The following is a 27,324-nucleotide window of genomic DNA, read 5'->3' on the forward strand; positions in this document are numbered from 1 at the left end:
ATATGAGCGAAAAAAGAGCTTGCCAATTAGATCATTAGATCTGGAGATATTTATGTTTAAAGTTGAGATACAAATTTTTAATATATATAGTAAGTGCTAAGAATTATATTAATTTAAAAGAAATATTTACCAACTTATAGTATAATAACATTAAATAAAAGTTTTTTAATACTCACCTCCAATTTACTGTATATTATATAGTATTTTATATAATAAAAATGTAATAAAATCAATATTTTAATTAAAGGTAGACAAATTAGCCTATATGATTTTTTTATTATATGCATAGGTGTAATGAATACTATAAAAAAATAATTACGTAAAATTTATATAATATAAGTTAAGATAAAAATCACCAGTGGTAAATTAGAATTTAAAAATAATAAAAATCACCAGTGGTAATTAAAATTAAAAAATTACCAGAGGTAAATTAAACATAAAAATCACTAATGGTGAAATTAACATTTAAAATTATTAAATTCACCAATGGTGATTAAAATTAAAAATTCACCAGTGGTAAAATCCAAATAAATTCTAAATTATTATATTATAATCATCTAATTTATTGTATAAAGGTTATATAAATAATTAAAATCAGAAATTTAATTAGGATAATATATAAGATTAATTTTAACCTAAAGTGATTTAACCTGAATAATTTAACCTATTAGTAAATTTTCAACAAAAAAATGTAAATTATGATTACAATAAAAATAAGAGATATTATCAAAAATATAAGAAAAGTTGGTTATTTATTATATTATACTTTATAATTTTAAATAAATAACATTTATATAAAGTGAAATAATTTTTTTTTTTAAAAAAAAATGATATAAAATATAAATTTTAGGAGGGTAATAAAGCATTTTTTTATTGATTTTAATGGTAAAATAATATAATTTTTTTATTGAATATTATTTTCAATTATAATTACATTTATTATATTATTTATTAGAATTGTTTTATTAAAACAAAAATATTAATGCTACTAAAATTATTCTTAAAAAGTCTGAAAAGTCTATAATGAAAGTGCTAAAATATATTTATTATAAAAAAACCAGATAATACCAACTACCAAGAAACAATATATATTTAAATTTATTAATTAATATCACATCAGATGACCTTGATGTGGCTGATTGTCACACGTCGACAAATCAAAATGAAGGATGTTATAATGATCAGATGAGAACCCCTTTTATACGTGACCAAAAAATTTTTTTGGTTCATATAAAATAAACATATCAACCCGAACAGGAAAAAGAGAAAGAAGTCTGCCTCATCAGATCCCTCACCGTTTTATTTCACATCATACATAAAAATGGGTTCATACGACTATGATACACAGCGAACGAATCCGGCAGGAGTCGGACATAAGAATAATCACGCTGCCACAGAAGTAGCGGAGACAGAAGAAGTAAAGCATCTGAAATCTCAATATAAAAACGAATTGACGAAACTACAAGAAATAACTACTGAATGGTCAGAAGCAGATTTGCTCTTTGCCTTGCAAGAAAATCAAGGAGACCTTGAGGTTACAATTAATCGAATCATGGAAGGTTAGTCTTTAATTTTTACCAAAAGTACAATAACTGCAAAGAGAATTATTTTGATTTTAAATTCGCACAAGAATTTTCATGATAGTCTTATTATTCTAACGATTGCGTTTCAGAAAAACAATAATTAATTTTTTACCTAAACTATAATTATTATGAAATTATGAATGAGAGTAGTATTATAAGCTTTTTATTTAATCGTAATTTGTTATATAATAGAAGTTGATCGATACTGGACATGTAGAAGCAATTCATTTTTTTTATGACATTTATAGTTCCTTAAACAATAAATAATAGACTAGAGATAAATTAAAAAATTTTATATTGCATGATCTCAATTACAACGAAAAGAATTTTTTATTTAACTTGAAACTAAGATTTCTTTATTTTATTCCCTTTTTTTTAATAGGCCACATCTCTAAATGGGGTGAGGTTAAATCTCGAAAATCTAAGAAAGAACATAGTAGTAAGAATAAACAAAGTGGACAACAATTTGGTAACGCTCAACGTGGACATCAGAAAGGTGGTTATAGTGACCGTGGCAGGGCCCGCGGTGGTAAGTAAATTTTAAATAACATGTGTAAAATATCATATTTTATCAAAGGCGATTTTGAAATATCATTTTGTTTATTTTTGTTTAGAGGGTGGACGTAGCGGAAGAAATAGTGATCGTACTCGAGGGTCAAGAAGAGAAAACGGTTCAGGCATGTTATTTATTTAAAATTAAATAATTTATTTCTGATATTATAATTCTTTTTTCTTTTTTTCCGGAAATAGGAGGCTATACTCGACCTCCACGTCAACAAAATGGGACCAATCACGATGATACAAACAACATCACCCACGGTAAGGCATGGGGCACTGATAATACCAGTAGCTCCAGAAATAACAACAATGATAGCAACGATAATACTAGCACTTGGACAACTGAAAATGTTATTGGAGATTGGTCTACCGATATTACAGCCCAAGGTGGTTCATGGTCAGCTGAAAATCCAGCAGAAAATGCCAAAAGTAGTTGGGCCAGTGATAGTATTGACAAAGCTCAGAGTAGTCGGAGCAAAGAAAATCCTACGGACGGATGGAGTGGTGATAATACCCAACAGAGTGTTAAAGGTGTTCGGACAGCTGATGCAACAGAAAGTAATAATATCAGTACGGATAATAATATTGCGACAAGTCGAGATATAGACAAAGCTACTGATAGCCTAAAACATAATCGAGATTCCAACGTTGCAAAGGATAATTGGGACACTGAACATCCTAAAGATAATTGGGGTGTAGAAAATGATAGTTGGGCTGCAGATAATCCGAAAGATAATTGGGGCTCTGACGATTTTGGAGTTGATACAACTAAGAATGGTAAAAATGTGAAGGAAGTTTCAAAATCTCCAAACACTGTAATGAAATCTGTAGCTCCTACAAAATCACCAGTTTCAAATAGTTTACGGACAATTCCTCCTAAGCCCAAGGCATCTTGGGCTCAAATTGTGAAGTGTGTTTTCGATCATGTCTTCATTAAATGTTTACAATGTAGTTTTTATAATATAAATATATATATATATAAAATATATGTATATATATAATTATATATTAATCTTTTTTTTAATCATATATTATTAATATGTCGGTTGTTAGACCTGAATCAAAACCCGAACCGAAACCTGAATTATTATCCACACCTATACATAAGAATCCTGAAATCGTAAAACCAGTGTCTCCACAGATATCGAAATCTCCAAATCCTGTACAATCTCCTCAGGCGCCAAAATTAGAGTCAGCCATTGCTCTTCCACAGGAATCATTAGGTACATCATCGGTGATAACTACAAAGGCTGAAGAAATGAAAGAATATGCTAGAGAAGTTACTTCTCCTGAAGCGCCAACCGCTACCATTGTAACATCATCTACACCTGTTGTAAATGTTTCACCACGCGCAAAAGAAGTTTCTCCTCCGGGTCTTAAAGCTAAAACGAGTACAGCTACGCGTAGATTGAAGCAAGATACTCCTGTTGTAATGCCTAATACAGGCGCGGGTTTGGAAAGAGTTGGTGTACAATTTGGAAGTTTAAGCATATCGAATAATAATAATGTGGAAGAATCATCAGAGACTGAACCGCAAATTGTACCTCAGGTTAAGACTGAAGAACGATCATCTGTATCAGTTGAAACCTCACCTCAACCGCAAACTACTCCAATTCAACAGCAACAACAAATAATCCCGCAACAATCGGTTCAGCAATTACAACAAGTGTCACAACAACAAGTGGCCCAGCAAGCGACACAACAGTTGCAACAGCCAACTACACAACTGCAACAACAATTACAGCCGCCACAGTCATCTCAACCACAATCTTCAACTCTTTCACAATCAAATTCTATTAATAGACTTCCTACAACGTCTGCTCAAGCATTACCATCATCGGTCAGTAGTGCTCCAACTGGGGCGCTCGCGAATGCCCCGAATCAAAACTTCAATCCTTCTAATCCTTCTTACTTCAAGCAGCAACAAGATCAATCATCTTATTTGAATCAACAACATCATTTAGGGTTAACAGAGCCAATTAGTGCTCCATATGCATCTTATCTTCCTAATCAGCCACCTAATCAACTATCCGGGTTTGGTATCGGACCTATTCCGGAATATAATACAATGTATGGACCAGATGCGCAACGCATAATGGTATGTGATGATATTAAAATTATTTTTTATTGTAACATTCTTAGCTTATTATATACATTTTTTTATTATTGTAGGGATATTATGATCCAACATATGGACAAGCTTCTCCAGTTACATCAACTGGATATCAAGGTCGGGATAATAAATACACTTCTGATACAGCTAATAATACCAACAGTCAAACTAATAATCAACAGTCAACTGGCACACAACAATCAACAAATCAACAAGGAGGACAAAATCCACAACAAGCTTATCCCCTTGGAATGCCACAATATTATCCATATTATTATTTGAACCAATTTCCTTCAGCTGCTTATCAACAATCTGGTTATGGTCAACCATATGTAAATAAATCAATATATCCTATGTATAATCATCCGACCAAACCCGGTTCTGTTTCTGGGGCATCTCCATATGGTTATCCAACAACACCCACAACTCCCAATACTCCACACCATTATTCCCATACTTCTAATACAGGTTACGAAGAAGTTGCCGCTGCACAGATCCATCATCATCCTGTGCCTAATGTTCTTGATTATCAAAAACCTTATAATAGTGGTATACCTCTAAATTTTCTAGGTAATACTGGTGGTAATAATCCTCAACCTGCTGGTACTGCAAGTTCAAACTCTACAGGAGGCAAGTCTAACAATAATGGAAGTACCGAATTAAATCCACCTACACAATATAAGCCATATCAGGATAAAACGTCTGTTAGTGCACAATCTGCAGGCGGTGTTGGACAGACTGGAACGCAGCAACATCAACAACCTAATAACCCGAATTATTATGGTCAACAGCAACAACAGGCTCAGATTTTTAATAATTATCAACAACATCCGCAGACTCATCATCAATATTATCAGCATCATCAGGCTACTAATCGTAATCAACAACAATTCTGGACTAGCCAGAGTTAGGTTTTTCATATGAAAATGAGGAGTATAAAAGAGGAGAGTGAGAGTTGAGAACAAATAAATTGATTGATGGTTGAAGATGTAATAAAGGTTATGTAGTTATCATTTCTTTAGAATATTTTTTTTTTATCCAGTATATTATATATATATATATTATGGTAATTGTTTATCTGTGTTAATTTTGTTAGTGGCTTATTTTTTTTTCTTTGTAAAGATATTCTTTTTCAAAAAATACCTTCATTATATATCAAGCAATTTCAACATAATTATCTCATCCTATTCATCACAAAAAAACAATTCAAAATTACCAATGCTTTATTTTATATTATCTCTATTTGAGAATTATTAAAAAAATGTCATTATTAATGACTTGTATAAAGAACTTTTTTTAAAAAAAAAATTTATTGAAAAAATCAATTTTAAGTGTTACATTTTTGAATGAAATTATTGTAATTATTGTATATTTTTAAGTCATAATATATTATCTTGATAAATTTAAACAAATTAAACAAATTAATGTTTACGAAATAATAAATGTATATAAACCAATTTTTTTTTTTATTAAATCATGCAATAAGTATGCTTTTTTTCAAGTAAAAAATTTTTTTACACAGATTCTTGAATTTCTGGTTCTTTGAAATCTCCACTACCTCCCATTTTGGAACCTGTATCAATATTATCTCCATGTAATTCCATTAATTTTTGTACATCAAATTTAGGACTTTTAAGAATTTTAACTTTACGAATGTATACCTAAAATTGCCGTGCATAAATAAATATGTTAAAATTTTTATTTTTAAGAAAATAAAATACCATTTATTTATCAATACATACAAATTGGAGGGGATAAATTCCCTGACACGCCTTTTCAATTTCACGACCAATTGATTCAGGTACAAATTTCAGTACTAGCTCTTTCAAATCACAAGTAGCCGCTTGTTGAGTCATAATATCAAACATTTTTTTTCGAATTTGTCGAATTTGAGATGATTGAGCATAAGTAGTTTTTCGAACTTGATTGGGTCGTCTTTTTGTAAAAGCAATTGCGAAAAGACGCAACAAGTAACCATCTGTTGTCTTTACGTCAACGTGAGCTTCGATGAGAGACTAATACAATAGGTCGCAATAAAGTTAGGTATTAATTTATTTAAAATTATCCTCATATTTAAATAAATATTAAGAACACCTAAACGTACCTGCCATTTCTTGACCAGAGATCGAAGTTTATCGGAGGTAAAGTCCATACCATGAAAATTGGTTAACAGGTTTTTACCTTGTACCTCATCAACTCTAAGTTTTATCTTACGAAAAGCTTGTTCTTCATCTTTATTCAAATCTGCTAAAGAGACTTCGAACACACGACCCTTTAAGGCGTCGTTGGCGTTTTCTTTAGTATAATTAGTAATTAGTTCTCATTTCAAGTGATATAAGCAATCTCTCGATTTTTTTTTTGATTGATTACTTACTTAAACCTTGCGTACGGTTAACAAGGGTCTTTCCAATATTACGAACTTCAAAAATCGAAGGAGCCTTTACATCATACCAATCTTTTCTAGTAAAAGGATCAACGCTAAAAATATTTTTGTGAAAATAATTTTTTTGATTTAGTAATATAATTAATCTTTGAAGGTTTTGTAATTTGATAAAATTATGAGAAATGGAATCAACGCATAATAATTGAATTTAAAAATAAATAAACTTAGATATATCAGGGATGATAATTTAAAATAATAATTTCTTTATTAGTTGATTCTCGGATATAATTTTTCTACAGACTTACATTTTCTTTTTTAACCCCTTCTTTCCTTTACTAAGTCGTTTATTCTTTACAATTCAAAGAATGAAATTATCAATAAACTGGATGTACATTCATTAAATAATAATTTAAGATGGATGGATTGTCTACCTTGCCAACGGCTAAGTAATTTCGCCCAACCAGCAAAAAAAATTTACGTCCAACCCACAAAAAAAAAATGAAATTATTTATTTTTTTTTTATTTTTTTTTTTAAAAAAAAAAAATAAAAATGTAAAATTACAAACCCATGCTGAAAGCTCTACACAAATACGAGTATATAAAAGTGTTTAAAGAGCTGGAAGAGGAGGAAATTTTTACCTGTTAATCTTAATCTTATATATTAACCAAGCACTAAAGTTTGATTGGAGGATCAATGGTCCCGTGCTATAATATGATATTATTGGCTATTATATTGAACAAAAAAAATTTTCCGCATGACATAGCTAAGCTTTCGAAACTTCAAAGGAAAAATAACAATGGGTGTAACAAGGTATCTGTTTTTATTGTCATTAACACATTTAGCTGATAACTAATTTTGTTTTATAATAGTGTGTTATTATGGAAAGATAGTAATGGCCAAGGAATGATGAAATTTCATGAACGAATAACAACTACTTTACTCGGGAGTGCAAAAGACAAATGGGCTATACAAGTTAAATTATATCGAGATATCAAAAGTACAGGAACTGGTAAATTTATGTATACAACTGAATTCTATAACACCAATAAAATTTATTGCTTGATAGACGACGTAATTGTTGAGGCTGAACGTGAAATGGAAAACATTCTTGAAAAATTAAAAAATTTATGGCTTCTTAGACAAACCATAGTTTATGATGTTTGTTAAAAAATTTTTTTTTTCTATCTTTTTTTATTTATGCTTAAATTATTTTCTTTGACATGCAATACTAATTTTAAATTTAATTCAGGGCAATACATATATTATTGGCGATTTCTTAATTCGTGTTGCATATCCTAAAACCACTAATTCTAATTACAAAGGAATGCTGGTGGAGGTTGGATTCAGTTTAATATTTTTAACATATAAATATACATATCATTAATAAAATTATTTTAATTCAAGGTTGAATATACTTCAACAATTAATCCTCATGTAGCAGCACCTATTTTACATGAATTTATTGAAATGTTAAAACCACCAGAAATTGACATTGTAAAATGGGAACCTGATGATGAACATTCTTTTTCAAAAATTGGATTATCTGAAGATGCTTTTACTAGAGCACATACTGATTATCAATATATGATGTTATTCAAAATGGAAAATTTGTTGTAAAATTAAAAATAATCATTTAAGATATCACTTGTTTACTATTATAATTCATACTTTTAAGAAAAAAAAATAAAAAATAAAAAAATCAGTAATTATATTTTAAGAATTTTATTACTTATAACCAGTAATAATTATTAATTTAATAGTATTTTTTTATCAAAAATTAGATGGTAAAAATAGAAAATAGAAAGGTATTATATATTAAACCCTATAAAATAAACAATTTCTTTAAAATTTTTAATAAACAATAAACTTCTATAATATAATCTTTTAAAAATTAACTTATTACATTTAAATTTAATCTTATTAAAAAATTTTAAAGTTTAAATAAATACTAATTAAAAATTAGAAATTAATAAGATAATTATTAAATGATAATTTCAAATACAGGTTTTCAAAAGTAAATTTTCTATATTGATCATTTAATGTTGGGCAGAATTAAATTTAACAAAAAAAGAAAAAAAAGAGAATTTGTTAAATAAATCAAAATCAATTTTAATACTTCAAGTAAACTTATAAAACAGACAAAAATACATATACCACATATTTTTTTAAAATTATATTTATTAAAATTTATTTTTACATAACTTTTAATAAAGCATGATACATGTATGAACACATCCATGTAATTTAAGAAATTTTCTTATTAAATATATATTTTAAAAATTAAAAAATATATTTTATTAAAGGGTACAGTCAACTCTCTTTATAGTCACACATTTGGGACAGTTATATTTGGTGATTATAAAGAGATGTGACTATATAAAAAATTTCTTATATTTGTATATCATAATTCTGGCCAAAAATTAACATAATTTTGGTTAGAATTATATTTAAAACTTTATTGTATCATAACTCTGTCAATATTAATCGTAGAGAGAAATGATCTTACTACCATTCGATTCGTCTTAATGAGATGGTTCTAATGGTGTAAAATACATTAAAATCCAATCATTAGATTAATTTTCAAAATTAAAAAATATTAATGCTTTTTGTGTAATAACTCTGCCAATATTGATCCTAGAGAGACGATCTTACTACCATTCAATTCGTCTTGATGAGATAAATTTAATGGTATAAGATACATCGAAATTCAATTACTAGATCAATTTCCAAAAATTAAAAAATATTAAATGGTTTTTAAGTAGTAACTCTGTCAATATTGATCACAAAGAGATGAGTTTACCACCATTCGATTCGTCTTGATGAGGCGATTTCAACGAGCTATTAATCATCTTTTTATAATCACTAGGTACTGAAAAATTTAGCAAAATGTTAAGTGGCGCAGTGAACGTAAATCAAAAAATATTATAATGCTGATGTTTAACATTTTGTTGAATAACTCATCAGCTAGTGATCATAAAAAGATAAAATTACTACCATTTGATTCGTCTCAATAAGATGATTCTAACAAGCTATGGTACATCTTTATACGATTATTAGATGCCAAGTTATTTAATATATTTCATTATATACTGTAATTATAAACAGTTTTTTTTAATATAAGATTTTTGAGGATAAGTGTGATAGTGACTATAGATATATTGTGACTATATAGGATAGATTTTAATAATAAAGTGTTTTGAACATTCAACTGGTGTAACTATATAGTAGAATGTGACTATAATGGAAGTGATTATAGAGGGAGTTAACTGTACTACAAAAATTGCGATATCCAACTTGTCATCCTTCTTATCACCTGAGTGATCATCAATTTTTAAAATTAGTAACACCAAGCCACCATGACGATCAAATTTTCCAGTATCCCCCCATCCCCCAAAGAAAATAAAATTATACTGAAAAAAACAAACAAGAAAAACAAAAAGCCAAAAATAAAAACATAAACCTCAGGAAAACTCAAAGTACAATGAGAAAAACCTGAGTAAACCACTGGTTAAAATTAATGCTATCAGGTACATATCGGTACTATATATCAGTGACTAATCAGATACATATCAGACATTTATTACATATCAGGTACCTGATATGTAACATATTAAATATGCCTAAAAATCGAATTCCCAATATCTAAACAATTAGTCACTGATATGTAATACTGAATCAATCTTACACATATCGCAAAATATTTATTTATTGTATTTGTATTATATAATCCAAAGAGGTATATTAAAATTATTACTAAAAAAAGTATTTTAATATTAAAGATAATCGTTTATTCATATAAAACCCCTTATTTTCAATTTTTTTTTATTTTTTCTGATATCACGAATAACTGACAAAAATATTAAAAATATACATATTTTATTTTAAAATTAATTGGATTGAATGTTCAAATTAATCTTACATACAACTTTATTTTAATCAATTCACACTGGTCGAATGAAGGGCTACCGGGTAAATTTCATATACCCGATAGCCCTATTATATGTTTTCGATTTTAACCTGAATGGCAGCTGATCGATCCACCCGATTTGTGACCGGTTCTCGGCGCAGATCAGGTATAAGTCATGTGACTTTCAGGTTAGAACATAACGGTAAAGTGCTATATGAATATCGGGAGAATTTCAGCAATCCGATATTTCTCCGAACTATTTATAATATTAGATGTATATTTGCTACATCGAAACCCGAAACTTATTATTTATTCATTTATATATACTATATATTATTCATTTATTTATTTATTTAACATAATAACATATATATATATTTATTTTATTATTATATTTTTAAAAATTATATTCGTTAATTTATCCTATTCTATCTATCTACATTATGTTGTTAATGGTTTGGAATATTATTCCAGTTGGTTCGATTCCAACAAACAACTATTTTTCCCAAAGTTTTTATGCCAACTCTTCCGAACTATTGCCTACTAATACCAAACGAATTAAGCAGAAGATGGATATTAGATTGTGGTGGATTAGGTTGATTTTGACTTGGTAAAATTGTGAGTGAAATATTATTTCGTTCTCTATAAAAAAAGAACGTTTAGTAAACGTTCTTAACGAAAAATATTAAAAAAAATAAGTTCTGGTACCTTGTGTCAATTTCATCTTGAGCGAATTACCTACAAGAAAACGAAAAAAGTAACGTTAAAAATGTTACAAAAAAAAATAGAAAAACCCTTCTATTTACCTTTCGTCCAAAGTCCAGTTCGTAATCTTGTCTGGCGTTCCTACTTAAAAAAGAAAGAAACGTTAGTACGTTTCTTTAAAACAATTAAACACCATACACCGCATTATCCCATATACCTAAGTCCAGGTTCTCCCAAATTCCTAGGAGTCCGGTAATCTAAAAAAACAAAAAAGAAATGTTAATACGTTTCTTTAACATAATTAAACACCAACGCTATACACTTCCCCATATACTTTACCGGGTTCTTCCAAATTCCTAGGAGTCCGGTAACCTAAAAAAATGAAAAAAAAGAAACGTTAATACGTTTCTTTAATACAATTAACGCCATACACTCCTCCCATATATTTTACCAGATTCTTCCAAGTCCGGTAACCTAAGAAAATGAAAAAAGAAACGTTAATACGTTTCTTTAACACAATCAAACGTCATACGCCACCCATATATTATACCGAGACTTCCAAGTTCCTAGGAGTCCGGTAACCTAAAAAAATTGAAAAAAAGAACGTTGATACGTTTCTTTAACAGCCCCCATATATCTAAATCCGATTTATTGAAAAAAAAATATTTAGTTTCGACAAAAAAACTTACCGAATTTAAATACCGAGCTCAACAAATCCTACAAAAAAAGAAAAAGAAACGTTAAAACGTTTCTTAATAAAAAAATAAAGTTTCGTAACGATTTTCGTTACGAAACTTACCATTTCGACCTTAGAGTACCGGAGCGGCGGAGCCTACAGATTCTACAAAAAAAAAATAATAAGAACGTTAGAAACGTTCTTTGAAAAATAAAAAAAATATTGAAAGTTTGAAACTTACCCTCTCTTAGGCCTTAGCATCCCAGTCCGGTATAAAAGTCGAAGGGAGCCTACAAAAATAAATAAAGAAACATTAGTAACGTTTCTTTAAAAAAAAAAATAAAAAAAAGAATCGAAGTTTCAAAACGAAACTTCGAAACCTAACCGAAATCCAATATCCAGAGAGTATCTACAAAAAGAAGAAACGTTAATATAACGTTTCTTACAAAAAAAAGAATAAAAAAAGATTGTTTCGCAACGTTTAAACTTACCGTTTCGAAACACCGAGCCGAACACTTGAACCTACAAAAAAAGAGAGAAACGTTAATATAACGTTTCTCAAAGAAAAAAATTTTTTTAAGTTTCGTAACGTAACTAAATGTCGCGAAACTCACCGTCATTTCGAATTTCACAAGGCCGAAATACTTGAACCTACAAAAAAAGAGAGAAACGTTAATATAACGTTTCTTACAAAAAAATAAATAAAAAATAAGTTTCGCGTTGTGAAACTTACCATTCGAGGTTTGCCATTTCGAAGCTCCCCACTTGAACCTACAAAAAAAAGAGAGAAACGTCAGAATAACGTTTCTCAAACTCTCAAAGAAAAAAATTGTAAGTTTCGCAACGCGTTGCGAAACTTACCGTTCGTTTCGTTGAAAAATGAAAAAAGATATTTCGAAGTATACTTGAAGTATATCTTCGAAATGTCGAATTTAATTTCGTCCGTCTAAGGAGCCGTCCAAAAGAAACCGAACCTAAAAGAAAAAAAACGAAACGTTAATAAACGTTTCGTTGAAAAAAAACAAAAAAAAATATATTTCGAAGTATACTTCAAGTATACCTTCGAAATGTCGAGTAAGGAGCCGCCCAAAGAAGTCGAACCTAAAAAAGCAAAAAAAACGAAGCGTTAATAAACGTTTCGTTGAAAAAAAAAACCCAAAAAAGAAAGACATTTTGAAGTATATATACCTTCAAAATGTCTTATTGATTTCCGTCCGTCCAAGAAGCCAAGAAGCCGCCCAAAGAAGCCGAACCTAAAAGAAAAAGAAACGAAACGTTAATAAACGTTTCGTTAGTCGAAAAAACAAAAAAATAATTATTTCGAAGTATACTCGAAGTATACCTTCGAAATATCGAGTTCCGTCTCCAAGGAGCTGCCCAGCCGAACCTAAAAAAGCAAAAAAACGAAGCGTTAATAAACGTTTCGCTAGTCGAAAAAATAAAAAAATAAATTATTTCGAAGAAGTATACCTTCGAAATGTCGAATTCCGAACCTATACCTTCGGCGTTCTGGACCTAAAAAATAAAAAAGAATATTAGTGCTAACGTTCATTAAAACAAATAAAAAAAAATTTTTTGCTTACTCCGGAAGACTGGAACTAATTTAGATACCGGTATATGTCTTCGGCTTCCTTAAAGTCTCCAAGAGTCCGGCGTTTCCTTCAAAAGAAAAGAAGTCCGGAGACTACTAAAGTGAAACTTTTTAATCCGTTTCTGCATGTTGCAGATTATATTCCGAACGTTGGACGAGCTTGCCAGAAGTTAGAAATTTGATTTCGAGTTAAATATTTGGTTCTTCAAAAGGTGTGATAAAAATTTATTTATTTAAAGTATTGTAAGAAAAAAGTTAAAAAAAAATTAACTTTAAAGTGTAAAAAAAAAAAAGTTTATCAATTAAAAAAAAGATCGAAGATTTTTGTGGGAATAGAAATAATTACATGCCGTAAATTATTCCAATGACCTATCAGACTACTGATAGGTATAATAAAATTTTCTTGTCTTTAAAAAATCAGATTTTTTTCATAAAATATTATTAAACATTTCGGATTACCGATACTTGTAAATGTTTAATATTGCCTATCATGCCATATCGGGTTTCTGATTATTTCCTGATATTTGACCAATACGTTATTACCCGATATTTCATCATTTGACCAGTGTCATATAAATGCCAATTGATAAGAATAACCTAATAAAAGTATTTAATTATAATATTTAATTATTTTTATGTTTTTTTACCCCCCTTTTTTTGCTTTTTTTGTTTTTTTTATTTTTTATTTTTTTATTTTCATATTCATCATTAATTCATTATGATATTCGTCACTTTCTTCATCTTGATCAGTATTATAATCATATGTTGGAATTTCATTTGTTGAACGATTAAAACTTTTAAGAGTTTTATCAGTCAGACACCAATTTGGTATATTCACTGGAGGCATACTTATTGTTGTTTTACATCTTTGAACTCTTTTAATTTTTAGAATTTGAGGTTTTTTCCTAACGGTTGGATCAATCTAATCATGTAATAAATGCTGAAGCTTTAATAAATAATTACTATTAATAAATAAAATAAATAAAATAAAAAAAAATAATCATAAATATATAGTATATACTGCAGAAGAACACCACCATGTTTCATATATATGAATTGACATTGTCTTTTCTTTAACAGCAGATTCTTCACCAATTACAGTCAATTCCCTCTATAGTCACTCCCGTTATAGTCACATTCTACTATATAGTCACACCAGTTGAATGTTCAAAACACTTTATTATTAAAATCTATCCTATATAGTCACAATCTATCTATAGTCACTATCACACCTATCCTCAAAAATCTTATATTAAAAAGAACCGTTTATAATCACGGTTATATAAAGAATATATTAAATAACTTGGCATCTAATAATCGTACAAAGATGTATCATAGCTTGTTAGAATCGTCTCACTGAGACGAATCGAATGGTGGTAGTTTTATCCTTTTCCTTTGCTATTGTTTACGGCCAGACCACCCATTGCCTCTTATGAGACTAATCTCGGGTCTGTGTCCTATCATCTTCAATAGGCAACCATTAAACCGAGTACTTAATTCCTCAGGTAACAGCAGTTTTATCCTTTTCCGACCACTGGCTGACGAGTTATTCAACAAAATGTTAAACATCGGCATTATAATATTTCTTGATTTACGTTTACTGCGCCATTTAACATTTTGCTAGATTTCTCGGTACCTAGTGATTGTAAGAAGACGATTTATAGCTCGTTGGAATCGCCTCATCGAGACGAATCGAATGGTGGTAAGCTCATCTCTCTGTGATCAATATTGACGGAGTTATTACTTAAAAACCATTTAATATTTTTTAATTTCGGAAATTGATCTAGTGATTGGATTTCGATGTATCTTATACCATTAGATTCGTCTCATCAAGACGAATCGAATGGTAGTAAGATCGTCTTTCTAGGATCAATATTGGCAGAGTTATTACACAAAAACCATTAATATTTTTTTAATTTCGGAAATTAATCTAGTGATTGGATTTCTATATATTTTATACCATTAGAACCGTCTCATCAAGACGAATCGAATGGCGGTAAGATCATCTCTCTACGATTAATATTGGCGAAGTTACGATACAATAAAGTTTTAAGTATAATTAATTAAAAAGTCTAAAATTATGTTAATTTTTGGCCGGAATTATGATATACAAATATAAGAAATTTTTTATATAGTCACATCTCTTTATAATCACCAAATATGGACTGTCCCAAATGTGTGACTATAAAGAGAGTTGACTGTATATCATTTTCTTCATCAGAATCAGTTTCCTTCCACTCCTCCGAATGATAACCAGATTCCTTAAGAACTGCATGCCTCCTTCTCCGGGTATCTACAAATATATTTATCATTATTTTCTATTAAATAGTTTGCCGTTTGAGCTTTTCTTTTTTTTTCTAATAATAATAAATAATTATAAAATTAAATAAAATTAACTAAATTCCCACTTCATATTAATAAAATGGTTACTAATGTCCATAGTTCTTGAATTCTTCTTTAATCTCACAGGTCGAATAGTGTCAAATCAGTCAACAATCAGTCACAAATCGGGTACCCGATTTGTGTATGGTTGCCAACTGATTTTCTCAACCGGGTGCCAACCGGGTGCCAGTCGGAGTTCCCGATTGGTTGTCAATTTCATTGCAAAATCCGACGCCAATCAGGCCCAGTCCTGTTGGCGCATGACTGATGACCGATTGGTATCAGATATACACCTGATTGTTGACCGATTATTGACTGGTTTATGTCTGATTGGTAACCGATTTATTTTGTTTAATCTGACACCAACCAGGCATTTGACGGATTAGTGACGGATTGCCGACGGATTGCTGACCGGTTGCTTTCCAATTTAGCCTGCACTGAATATTTGATTATGGCCCGCATTATACATTTTTTGTAATTATTTGAATTTATAAAATTTACCGCACAATTTATACAATTTAAAATGATCACGTTTGATTATATAAATGTATTTTATTATTAACATAAAAATATATAGATATATTGCATTGTATACAATAATACTACTAATTTTACAAGCGAAAAATTGGTACATATTCGTTTCTGATTGCCGAAAGCAATGAAATTTGTATCATATTAATATCTTTAAAATATAAAGTCAGAAACGAAGATCAGAATGAACCTACTGTACATTGTTAAAGCTAAAATAGTGCCCAATCGGTAACGCTTTGATGTATAAAAGATCATTTGATGCACATACAACTCTTCCGCTATTAAGTTTTGGACCACATGCCGTCTCATCTCAAACATAATCGTATGGTTGTAATTCAGGTACATTTGAAAAAAATGAAATTGACACATCATTAAAGCCTGAATAGTGTTCAAAAGTTTATCAAAATCGGTAGGTACATTTTCGTTTCTGATCGCTGAAAGCAGAAGTCAATTTGAAAAAAAGAGATTTGCATCATATTAACATCGTTAAAAAAGTTGTGCTAAAAAGAAAAATCGGTACGAACCTATATCATTAAAAGCTTAAATAGTCCTAAAAGTTAATCAAAATCGGTAGGTACATTTTTGTTTCTGATTGCTGAAAGCAGAAGTTGATTTGAAAAAAAAGAGATTTGCATCATATTCACATCTTTAAAAAAAGATAGAAACAAAAATTGGAATAAACCTACATCATTAAAAGCTTAAATTGTGCTAAAAGTTAATCGAAATTGGTAGGTACATTTTCGTTTCTGATTGCTGAAAGCAGAAGTCAATTTGAAAAAAAAATGAGATTTGCGTTATATTAAAATCTTTAAAAAAAAATTAGAAACAAAAATCGGTACGAACCTACATCATTAAAAGCTTAAATGGTACCTAAAAGTTCATCGAAATTGGTGGGTACATTTTCGTTTCTGATTGCTGAAAGCAGAAGTCAATTTGAAAAAAAATGAGATTTGCGTTATATTAAAATCTTTAAAAAAAAGTTAGAAACGAAAATCGGTATGAACTTACATCATTAAAAGCTTAAATGGTGCTTAAAAGTTCATCAAAATCGGTGGGTACATTTTCGTTTCCGATTGCTGAAAGCAGAAGTCGATTTGAAAAAAAATGAGATTTACGTCATATTAAAATCTTTAAAAAAAGTTAGAAACGAAAATCGGTACGAACTTATATCATTAAAAGCTTAAATGGTACCTAAAAGTTCATCAAAATCGGTAGGTACATTTTCGTTTCCGATCACTAAAAGCAGAAGTTGATTTGAAAAAAAAGAGATTTGCATCATATTCACATCTTTAAAAAAAGTTAAAAACAAAAATCAAAATGAACCTACATCATTAAAAGCTTAAATAGTACCTAAAAGTTCATCAAAATCGGTAGGTACATTTTCGTTTCCAATTGCTGAAAGCAGAAGTTGATTTGAAAAAAAAAGAGATTTGCATCATATTCACATCTTTAAAAAAAGTTAGAAACAAAAATTGGAATGAACCTACATCATTAAAAGCTTAAATAGTACCTAAAAGTTCATCGAAATCGGTGGGTACATTTTCATTTCCGATCGCTGAAAGCAGAAGTCGATTTGAAAAAAAAAATGAGATTTGCGTCATATTAAAATTTTTAAAAAAAAGTTAGAAATGAAAATCGGTACGAACCTACATCATTAAAAGCTTAAATGGTACCTAAAAGTTCATCGAAATCGGTAGGTACATTTTCGTTTCTGATCGCTCAAAGCAGAAGTTGATTTGAAAAAAAATGAGATTTGCGTCATATTAAAATCTTTAAAAAAAGTTAGAAATGAAAATCGGTACAAACCTACATCATTAAAAGCTTAAATGGTACCTAAAAGTTCATCGAAATCGGTAGGTACATTTTCGTTTCCGATCGCTAAAAGCAGAAGTTGATTTGAAAAAAAAAATGAAATTGACATCATTAAAGCTTGAATAGTGTTCAAAAGTTCATCAAAATCGGTAGGTACATTTTTGTTTCCGATTGCTGAAAGCAGAAGTTGATTTGAAAAAAAAAAAATGAAATTGACATTATTAAAGCTTGAATAGTGTTCAAAAGTTCATCAAAATCGGTAGGTACATTTTTGTTTCCGATTGCTGAAAGCAGAAGTTGATTTGAAAAAAAAAGAGATTTGCATCATATTCACATCTTTAAAAAAAGTTAGAAACAAAAATCGGAATGAACCTACATCATTAAAAGCTTAAATTATACCTAAAAGTTCATCGAAATCGGTAGGTACATTTTCATTTCCGATCGCTGAAAGCAGAAGTTGATTTGAAAAAAAAAATGAAATTGACATCATTAAAGCTTGAATAGTGTTCAAAAGTTCATCAAATCGGTAGGTACATTTTCATTTCCGATTGCTGAAAGCAGAAGTTGATTTGAAAAAAAAAGAGATTTGCATCATATTCACATCTTTAAAAAAAGTTAGAAACAAAAATCGGAATGAACCTACATCATTAAAAGCTTAAATAGTACCTAAAAGTTCATCAAAATCAGTAGGTACATTTTCGTTTCCGATTGCTGAAAGCAGAAGTCGATTTGAAAAAAAAATGAGATTTGCGTCATATTAAAATCTTTAAAAAAAGTTAGAAACGAAAATCAGTACGAACCTACATCATTAAAAGCTTAAATGGTGCCTAAAAGTTCATCGAAATCGGTAGGTACATTTTCGTTTCTGATTGCTGAAAGCAGAAGTTGATTTGAAAAAAAAAAAATGAAATTGACACATCATTAAAGCCTGAATAGTGTTCAAAGTTCATCAAAATCGGTAGGTACATTTTTGTTTCTGATCGCTGAAAGTAGAAAAAAATGAGATTTGCATCATATTCACATCTTTAAAAAAAGTTAGAAAACAAAAATCGGAACAAATCTACATTATTAAAAGCTTAAATAGTGCCTAAAAGTTCATCGAAATCGGTCTGTACATTTTCGTTTCCGATTGCTGAAAGCAGAAGTCGATTTGAAAAAAAATGAAACTTGCATTAAAAGCTTAAAAATAGTCCCAAAAGTTCAACGAAATCGGTAGGTACATTTTTGTTTCTGATCGCTGAAACAGAAACTGATTGAATAAAAATTTATTTCATGTTGAATATCTTACAATGGTTTGATTGTAGAATTAAATAAAAATTCATCATTAGGAGTGAAAAATCGGCACATAAAGGATGTTTCAAAAAACCATTTGTCACCTTCGTTACTGGTGAAAATGTAGTCTTTAAGCAAGTAGAATTTCATTTTAATGTGGATTCTACTAACGTACTCCTATTGAGCGATTTCAGTTTCCTGATGTTTTCTGTTTAACCTGACAAACCGTAAAGATCTTACCATCATCGGCTAGTGAAACTGCTTTTGAATTTTTATATTTATTTTTTGTCCAAGTGTAGAGAATATTCACTCGGTGACCGGTTCGAACTATGCTTCTTCATTCTTCTAACGAGAATTTGTCAAAAATCGAGTTTCAGATTGCTTCCAATTTGAAGAACTATCATGTTAATCATTTTAAACAAAACACGAATCTTTATCTTTCAGTGATAATATGTTCAAAAGTTCGCAAAAATATTCTCGCTCCCAAAATTTATAAAACTGAAGAAAAACCTTGTTTACCAAATTACGCACTAAAAATAAAATCACGAGATGCAAATTTGTATTTGTAAATGTAAAATGTGCTTATTTCCATATTTAGCTAATTTGGCTAGGGCTACAATAATTTCCGATCGGTATTGCGTAATCAAATGCAAGCAAATCTAGCCAATTTAATTAAACCTCAACCAACCGAAAAGTGAGGCACGCGTCAGTCGCGTCATATTAGTTTATCAGAGGCGAACACCTATTTTCGTGGATAATCATTTTTGTAGCCATCATTTAGGGCGATCAATCAGAAAACTTTGCTAAATAAAATCATATTTCAAAACCAATACTGTATATTTGCCACCTAATGGAAAAAAGGTATTAATAAATGCTAATTAATAAATCGATAATTCGAAATATATTTAAGTACTGATTAAACAACAATGCCTTATTGTTTTATATTAGGAAATGAAATTAATTTAACATTTATTTATAAAATCTAAAACTTTATTCGTTACAAGCAGTGGACACGGCCCTTTTAAGCTCACCATTATACCCACTAATCGTCCACTTTGGTGCCCCAACAGGCTTTTTGTCATCGGCTATATGGTCCACATATACTCGAATACGTTTGCCTCTTTTTACATCTTTGTCCAGATAACCTCGTAAAAACTTGCGAAGCTTATTTACGGTATATAAAGGAATTAGTACAGCTTGATTTATAAATCAAATCCTTTAACATATTCATTTACAGTATCCGAACGCCAGGGCAGGTCTTTCACAATAATATTGTTATTTTCATCCGACTCTTCCGGGCTGTGATAGCAATTTTGTTTGGTAATAGGTTCCAATTCGGTTTTATTGAATTGGCCTATTAAATGATCATTATTGTTTTTTAGATTGTTGATCATTTTCGTTCTTCTTAGCCTTTTCTGTATCAATAAAATAAATAAATATGGCATTAAAAGATATTTCAGTGTCAACATACTAATTACCTCTGACCAGCGTGTGTTTTTGTGTTTCTTTTTGATTCCTTTTTTTTTCCTCTAGTTCTTTATTGTTGATTTGGTATGTATCTCGCTGGCTACGATGTCTTCTATATATAATTTGATAAAGAATATTTTCATTCACCGGGTAAACAGTAAAGTCTATGAGCTGTTTAATCGTAAAGATTATTGTTCTGGTCACGAATTCTTGTTGAGATTTGAAAGTTTTGCTTGGATCCAATCGGCCTTCTTTGGGCATTCTGCTAATATTCCAGAAAATATCTCACTAAAATAATTTATGCAGTTAATAAAATTAAATAAACCATATGGGCTGATTTGTCTACCTTTAATTAAAATATTGATTTTATTACATTTTTATTATACAAAATACTATATAATATACAGTAAATTGGGGATGAGTATTAAAAAATTTTTATTTAATGTTATTATACTATAATTTGGTAAATATTTCTTTTAAATTATCGCAGTTTTCAGAATTCTGTATACGTTATAATTACTTGATGATTATGATTACAGGACAATAACTGGACAATTACTGGACAATTACTGAGTGATTATGATTATAGGACGATTATAGGACAATTACAGGACAATTACCGGGCAAAATTGTCCAGTTTTTGTCCAGTAATCGTCCTATAATCATAATCTCATAATCTTTTTTATTAGATGACCTGCAGGGGGTAGCACAATTTTGAAAAGCGCAATAATATAATTCTTAGCACTTACTATATATGTTAAAATTTTGTATTTCAACTTTAAACGTAAATATCTCCAGATCCAGTGATCCAATCGGCAAGCTCTTTTTTCGTTCATATAGACCAGATCAAGGGCTTTCCAAAGAGCCTAAATTTATAAAAAATGGATTAGTGGATCCCAAGATATTTGCATTTAAGCATGTTAAAAAGTTTGTACCTCAACTTTAAATGTAAATATCTCTGGATCTAATGATTCAATCGGCGAGTTCTTTTTTCGCCTATAAAGTTCAGAACAAGGGCTTTCCAACGAGCCTAAAATTATAGAAAACGGATCAGTAAATCTTGATATATTTGCATTTAAAGATAGTAATACAAACTCCGACATAAAATAATTATTTTTATTGTTTGAAAATACCTATTATGATACCATCTTTTATATGATATTTTTATTATATTTTTATAAACATTTATAGCTGCTAAGACTATATAAATTTTTATTTTACTTTATATTTTATTAAAATATACTTACTTTTTAATAATATATGTTAAAAATTCCATATATATAAGAAATGGGTTTTTTATTAGTGAAATGGGTTTTTTCACAGCTTTTTTACATTTAATAATTTAAGTTTCGCAAATGTAAATTTTTGTTCAACTTATTATTTAGTCAAGTGATCATCAATCAGATGATTTTTTGGTATTACAAAACAATTTTGAGTAACAAAAATTATGAAAATCAATTTAATAACTCCTTTTAAGTTTTAATGCAGAGTAAACAAATTAGCCCATATGCTAACATATAAAGAAAATAAATAACGATAATTTAGAATTTTATTTACATGTAAAGCCTCTTTCAAATCTTTGTCCATTTCGTCCAAATTTTTATACCGCTTGAATCCAACGGATTCGGTATTAATCAACGGGCCATCAGAACGTCGACGACTTAAATATTTATTACCATACTTTCTTCTGCGTCGTCACTTTCAGAATACATTCGACGATCTTTTGACTTTTTCTGGTTTATGGACTTTGCTGCACTCTCGTCATCGGAAGTTTGCTGATATTTTTTTATATTCTTTCTTTTAGCGATATTATCCTTTTCTTCATTCTCGGAAATTCGCTGATTTTTTCTTAGATCTTTCCTTTTGACGTTATTATCCTCATCTTCGCCATCGGAAGTTCGCTGATTCTTTCTTATATCCTTTCTTTTGACGTTATTATCCTCGTCATCTATTTTGAAAATTCGCCGATTTTTTCTCGGGTCCTTTCTTTTGACATTATTTTCTTCTTCATTGATTTCGGAAATTCACCGATTTTTTCTTTTGACGTTATTTTCTTCTTCATCGATTTCAGAAATTCACCGATTTTTCCTTAGGTCCTTTCTTTCGACGTTATTTTCCAGACCTATAATGTAAACTGATACATCCCGAGTTGTAAAAATTCCTTGGATATGCATCACAAATTCATTACCTTTTTTACGCCTGTACCCCTTATATTTCTCTCTTAACGAATCCGAAACGGAGGTGTCAGAATCGGTATAAGAAATTAAGCCCGAATCACATTTCGTTTGTTGGCTTGACCAGTTATAAAAAGGCTAATAATAAATAAATGTAAATAAACTAACTGGTATAGATAAACTCCAGAAATTACTTACATATTCGCTTGTTTCTATTGAACATGTTGGGCATATTAGTCAAAAAAATAAATAAATAAATAAAATAAAAGTCAGCTAATGAGTAATTGACTTCATTTTAACGCTCAGAGCTTAGTGTAACTAAAATTGCCTGCCGAAATTAGGGAGTTTCGGCATGTCGAAATTGTCGAAACTATTTCGACATTTTGACATTGGCTCTCTGATTTGCCGAAATGCCGAAATAGTTTCGACATGTCGAATTGTCAAACCTAAAAATATTACGTTTCACATAATAACTAGCATCTAATGATCGTAGAAAGATGCATCATAGCTCGTTGAAATCGTCTCATAACGACGAGTCGAATGGTGGTTAGATCGTCTTTCTACGATTACTGGATGCCGAGATATTTAATGAAACGTCAAAAATCAGCATTTTGTATTTTGCGATACTGCACCATTTAACGTTTCGCCTATTATCTCGGCATCCAGTGATCGTAAAAAGATGATTTAACCACCATTCGACTCATCGTTATGAGACGATTCCAACGAGCTATGGTGCATCTTTCTAGGATCATTGGATGCCGAGTTATTATGTGAAACGTCAAACGGCGCAGTATCGCAAAATACAAAATGCCAATTTTTGACGTTTTGTTAAATATCTCGGCATCCAGTGATCGTAGAAAGACGATCTAACCACCATTCGACTCGTCGTTATGAGACGATTCCAACGAGCTATGGCGCATCTTTCTACGATCATTGGATGCCGCGTTATTACGTGAAGTGTAATATTTTTAGATTTCGACAATTTCGACATGTCGAAACTATTTCAGCATTTCAGCATTTCGACAGGTTTTAGTTTCGACATTTCAACAATGGCCTGTAGAGTTTCGGCAGGCAACTTTAAGTGTAACTATTATGCAAAATTCATTTTTTAAGTATGAAAAGAATATAAGCCCAGAGGTTAAAAAGCCAACAGATAGGCGGATAAAAGCCCAGGTGCATAAAAAGACCCAGTCATCCAAAAGGACAAACAGATAAAGTCCGGTTATATAAAAAAGCTTAGCGCGCAAAAAACCTTGAGGCTTATGAAAGGACAACGGAAAAATTTTAAATAATAAAAGCCAAGGCTTTGAAGTAAAAGCCTAAGTATGTAAAAAACTTAACAGACTATCAGATAAAAGTCCGGTTGCATAAAAAGCCAAGGCTTCTGAAGGTAAAAATGTACGTAAAAAAACAGAACGAACAAACGGATAAAGTTCAGTTGCATAGTAAAGCAAGGCTTTAAAAGTAAAAGCCCAGGCACGTAAATATTTGAGGCTTTCGAACGGTTCTAAACAGACAATATTACTTACAAAAATTATATAAAAGAACAAAAAGAACGCAAAATATTAAACGCGAAAAAATGAGGTTAATTTATTTTATTTGATCAATAAACCGCATGGAAAATTGCCAGTTTTTACAATAGTAACATTGGTGTGATCTTGAATTTTAACCATAAAATGTTTACAAAAATTAGAAATAAGGTACCCTGTTACTGTAAATCATGCAATGGAAAATTAGTGGAGGAAAGGACGAGAAAGAGACACGCAGAATTAGAAGCTTAATATTTCCAGATTTGTCCGCTCAGCACATATAAATATGTCCTTTCCTAATCCTAAACCTAACGAAACTCCTGACCAATATGTCACAATGGAAATCGATGAATCTATTATTATAGAAGGATCATCAGGAAAAGTAGTAAACTCGGAAAAAGATTCGGCTGAACAAGAATTAAGAAATTTACCCGAGGTTGATAATTATGAACCCGATTTTGAATATACCTCTCAAAAAAGGTGAAGACAAGACAAGTTTCAAGAACCTGAAGCTGATCAGAATAATGAAAATCCAGGCGATGATGATGATGGTGAAAGTGAAAGCGGTATTTCTCTAGATGATGATGTCACGTTTTTGAGTGATAATGAAACTCCAGTTGAACAATTCACTGCCCTGACTTCGACAATAATTCAGAATTTGTATATCCTAATACAAATATTAATTACGCAGATTCTTGGATACTGATATGGATATATAAGTATCAATCAAGATTTCGCTTGTCGGACGTTGCAATAGATTCCTTGATCAAGTTTTTTCAGCAAATATTAATGGATGCTAATCAGGCGAGATTCAAAAATTTCCCATCTTCTTTATATACTGCGAGTAAGTTGTTACAAGTCGGCAACCAATCAAAAACTTACGCAGTATGTCCAAGTTGTAATAGTTTGTATAATATTGCTGAAGTTGTGGCAGAAGAAGGATCCAAATGCACACATGTAGAGTTTTCAATGCAATTAAAAGGAAAACCTTGTGGAATGGAATTAACCATGCAAGCCCCGCTTGGTAATAGAAATAAAAATCGTCCGAAATTGTTATTTCCCTTGCCGAGTTTGAAGTTACAAATAAACAGTTTGTACCAACGATCAGGAATCCAGCAGCAATTAAGAAAATGGACCAATCGGCACGTTGATAATGGTATGCTAACGGATATTTACGATGGTAAAATCTGAAAAAGTTTTTCTGACATTTCAGGCGCTCCATATTTTACACCAGAAACTGCAGATTCTCACTTGGGAATTATGATCAATCTTGACTGGTTTCAGCCCTTTGAATCGTCCGCATACAGTTGTGGGGCGATATATGGAGTGGTTTGTAACCTACCACGTGAAATTAGATTCAAAAAAGAAAATATGTTGACGCTTGGTCTACTACTAGGACCGAACGAAGTTAGGTTACACAAAATTAACCATTACCTCTTCCCGATTGTCGATGAATTATTAGAGTTCTGGAATGGAATTGAAATTCCTGCCGCTGAAAGAAAAATCTGATTAGCATTAATATGCTGTTCAAATGATATTCCTGCAGCGAGGAAGTTCTGTAGTCATATATCTGCATCAGTTAGTTGTCATAGGTGCTATAAAAGAGCAAATTCAATTTCAAATAAATTAAATTTTGGCGGCTTTGATGATATGAGTGAGTGGTTCGTAGAGAGAAATTTACTGAAACATCGGCAGGATGCTGAGAATTGGAGGTTATGTAAATCCTAAGAAAAAAGAAAACGTCAAGTAAGTTTGACTTCTATCAGATGGACCGAATTACTTCGATTGCCGTATTTCAATCTAATAAGGCATCTTATCATAGATCTAATGCATTGTTTATTCTTCGGAATAGCCCATTAGATAATTAAAAAATTATGGATTGATGGTAATAAGATCACCAAACATGACCTAGAATTAATGGAAAAACGAGCAAAAATCATAAAAATACCTGCAGATTTGGGTAGAATTCCAAATAAAATCATAACCGGAGATGGATTTTCTGGATTTACGGCTAATCAATGGAAATCATTTATTCTAATTTATGCTATCCCATTGATGTGGGATTTGCTCAATGAACCAGATCGAAAAATTTTGGGAAATTTTGTTAGGGCTTGTACTCTATTAATTTGTCGAATTATTGATGATAAGACATTAAGTGAAGCTCATGAACATTTGCTCAAAGTTGCAATGTTAATTGAAGAAAATTATGGTCCAGAAAGGATTACTCCAAATTTCTATTTATGTCTTCATATTGCTGATTGTTGCCGGGATTATGGACCATTATATTCATTTTGGTGTTATTCTTTTGAAAGAATGAATGGAATCCTGGGTAGGTCATTATGATGATTGTTCAATTATTTTAACTTAATATTAATCATTTTTAAATAAAATATCAACAGGCTCTTTTCCTAACAGTCATCGCCAAATTGAACCCGAACTTCTACGTATCATCATGCAGCATTGGAGACTTGATGACCTTATATCCGTTCAATCAAATAACACTAAGCTTGTTGAAGCTTTAAAGCTAATAAAGCCACGGGCAACTTCCAGAAGTTTAGCAGCCTATGATAATTTTGAATTTTCTGAGCTGTGTCAATATAGGAAAATTTTTGTTCAAGAAGTTGATGATACAATTGTCGG

The 27,324-nt window shown here is 30.3% G+C and overlaps 7 protein-coding genes across 10 annotated transcripts; 3 read left to right on the plus strand and 4 right to left on the minus strand.

Moving 5' to 3' along the window:
* Positions 1-1,205: 1,205 nt before the first annotated feature.
* Positions 1,206-5,556, plus strand: OCT59_000672 (uncharacterized protein). The gene is made up of 6 exons (XM_025333899.2): positions 1,206-1,559; positions 1,966-2,112; positions 2,198-2,260; positions 2,334-3,051; positions 3,195-4,239; positions 4,314-5,556. Exons 1-6 carry the CDS (start codon positions 1,322-1,324, stop codon positions 5,163-5,165), a joined length of 3,063 nt encoding a protein of 1,020 aa, XP_025168366.2. The 5' UTR covers positions 1,206-1,321; the 3' UTR covers positions 5,166-5,556.
* On the minus strand, positions 5,535-7,263 carry OCT59_000673 (40S ribosomal protein eS1). The gene is made up of 7 exons (XM_025321624.2): positions 7,204-7,263; positions 7,069-7,079; positions 6,943-6,986; positions 6,629-6,732; positions 6,359-6,549; positions 5,997-6,269; positions 5,535-5,915 (listed from the first exon to the last, which is right to left on the minus strand). Exons 1-7 carry the CDS (start codon positions 7,205-7,207, stop codon positions 5,769-5,771), a joined length of 774 nt encoding a protein of 257 aa, XP_025168368.1. The 5' UTR covers positions 7,208-7,263; the 3' UTR covers positions 5,535-5,768.
* Positions 7,264-7,398: 135 nt separating this feature from the next.
* OCT59_000674 (uncharacterized protein) lies at positions 7,399-8,363 on the plus strand. Of its 4 annotated transcripts, XM_066139013.1 has the most exons (5): positions 7,400-7,448; positions 7,508-7,647; positions 7,705-7,796; positions 7,888-7,974; positions 8,043-8,363. In XM_066139013.1, the coding sequence occupies exons 1-5, from the start codon at positions 7,435-7,437 to the stop codon at positions 8,253-8,255; spliced, it is 546 nt and encodes a 181-aa protein (XP_065988452.1). In that variant the 5' UTR covers positions 7,400-7,434; the 3' UTR covers positions 8,256-8,363. The 4 variants fall into 4 exon arrangements, with proteins under 4 accessions (XP_065988450.1, XP_065988452.1, XP_065988453.1 ...); XM_066139014.1 differs by having other exon boundaries at positions 7,508-7,796; positions 8,080-8,363; XM_066139011.1 differs by having other exon boundaries at positions 7,399-7,448; positions 7,508-7,796; positions 7,888-8,363.
* Positions 8,364-12,286: 3,923 nt separating this feature from the next.
* OCT59_000675 (uncharacterized protein) lies at positions 12,287-13,478 on the minus strand (the record flags this gene model as incomplete). The annotated part of the gene is made up of 9 exons (XM_066139015.1): positions 12,287-12,335; positions 12,418-12,448; positions 12,541-12,577; positions 12,660-12,697; positions 12,788-12,872; positions 12,987-13,027; positions 13,115-13,179; positions 13,269-13,313; positions 13,426-13,478. The coding sequence occupies 9 exons, from the start codon at positions 13,476-13,478 to the stop codon at positions 12,287-12,289; spliced, it is 444 nt and encodes a 147-aa protein (XP_065988454.1).
* Positions 13,479-20,504: 7,026 nt separating this feature from the next.
* On the minus strand, positions 20,505-21,242 carry OCT59_000676 (uncharacterized protein; the record flags this gene model as incomplete). Its single annotated transcript, XM_025311786.2, has 3 exons — positions 20,505-20,678; positions 20,750-20,868; positions 20,993-21,242. The coding sequence occupies 3 exons, from the start codon at positions 21,240-21,242 to the stop codon at positions 20,505-20,507; spliced, it is 543 nt and encodes a 180-aa protein (XP_025168372.2).
* A 484-nt stretch (positions 21,243-21,726) lies between these two features.
* Positions 21,727-23,043, minus strand: OCT59_000677 (uncharacterized protein; the record flags this gene model as incomplete). The annotated part of the gene is made up of 5 exons (XM_066139016.1): positions 21,727-21,729; positions 21,824-21,847; positions 21,917-22,011; positions 22,663-22,929; positions 23,010-23,043. 5 exons carry the CDS (start codon positions 23,041-23,043, stop codon positions 21,727-21,729), a joined length of 423 nt encoding a protein of 140 aa, XP_065988455.1.
* A 1,927-nt stretch (positions 23,044-24,970) lies between these two features.
* Positions 24,971-25,390, plus strand: OCT59_000678 (uncharacterized protein; the record flags this gene model as incomplete). Its single annotated transcript, XM_066139017.1, has 2 exons — positions 24,971-25,120; positions 25,181-25,390. The coding sequence occupies 2 exons, from the start codon at positions 24,971-24,973 to the stop codon at positions 25,388-25,390; spliced, it is 360 nt and encodes a 119-aa protein (XP_065988456.1).
* Positions 25,391-27,324: the final 1,934 nt, after the last annotated feature.

Source organism: Rhizophagus irregularis, chromosome 1 (genome assembly GCF_026210795.1).
Source record: "Rhizophagus irregularis chromosome 1, complete sequence".
NCBI classification, from domain to species: domain Eukaryota; kingdom Fungi; phylum Glomeromycota; class Glomeromycetes; order Glomerales; family Glomeraceae; genus Rhizophagus; species Rhizophagus irregularis.

What these genes read in the sequence shown, in the direction of transcription:
- OCT59_000673 (XM_025321624.2), bottom strand. An exon ending in AAGGGGTTAAAAAAGAAAAT is followed by an intron (nt 6,733 to 6,942) that starts GTAAGTCTGTAG and finishes AAATATTTTTAG; the next exon opens with CGTTGATCCTTTTACTAGAA. An exon ending in CTCTGGTCAAGAAATGGCAG is followed by an intron (nt 6,270 to 6,358) that starts GTACGTTTAGGT and finishes CTATTGTATTAG; the next exon opens with TCTCTCATCGAAGCTCACGT.
- OCT59_000672 (XM_025333899.2), top strand. Translation starts at nt 1,322, where the DNA reads ATGGGTTCATACGACTATGATACACAGCGAACGAATCCGGCAGGAGTC. An exon ending in AATTAATCGAATCATGGAAG is followed by an intron (nt 1,560 to 1,965) that starts GTTAGTCTTTAA and finishes TTTTTTTAATAG; the next exon opens with GCCACATCTCTAAATGGGGT. An exon ending in TCTTGGGCTCAAATTGTGAA is followed by an intron (nt 3,052 to 3,194) that starts GTGTGTTTTCGA and finishes GTCGGTTGTTAG; the next exon opens with ACCTGAATCAAAACCCGAAC.
- OCT59_000674 (XM_066139012.1), top strand. Translation starts at nt 7,542, where the DNA reads ATGATGAAATTTCATGAACGAATAACAACTACTTTACTCGGGAGTGCA. An exon ending in GACAAACCATAGTTTATGAT is followed by an intron (nt 7,797 to 7,887) that starts GTTTGTTAAAAA and finishes AATTTAATTCAG; the next exon opens with GGCAATACATATATTATTGG. An exon ending in ACAAAGGAATGCTGGTGGAG is followed by an intron (nt 7,975 to 8,042) that starts GTTGGATTCAGT and finishes TTTTAATTCAAG; the next exon opens with GTTGAATATACTTCAACAAT.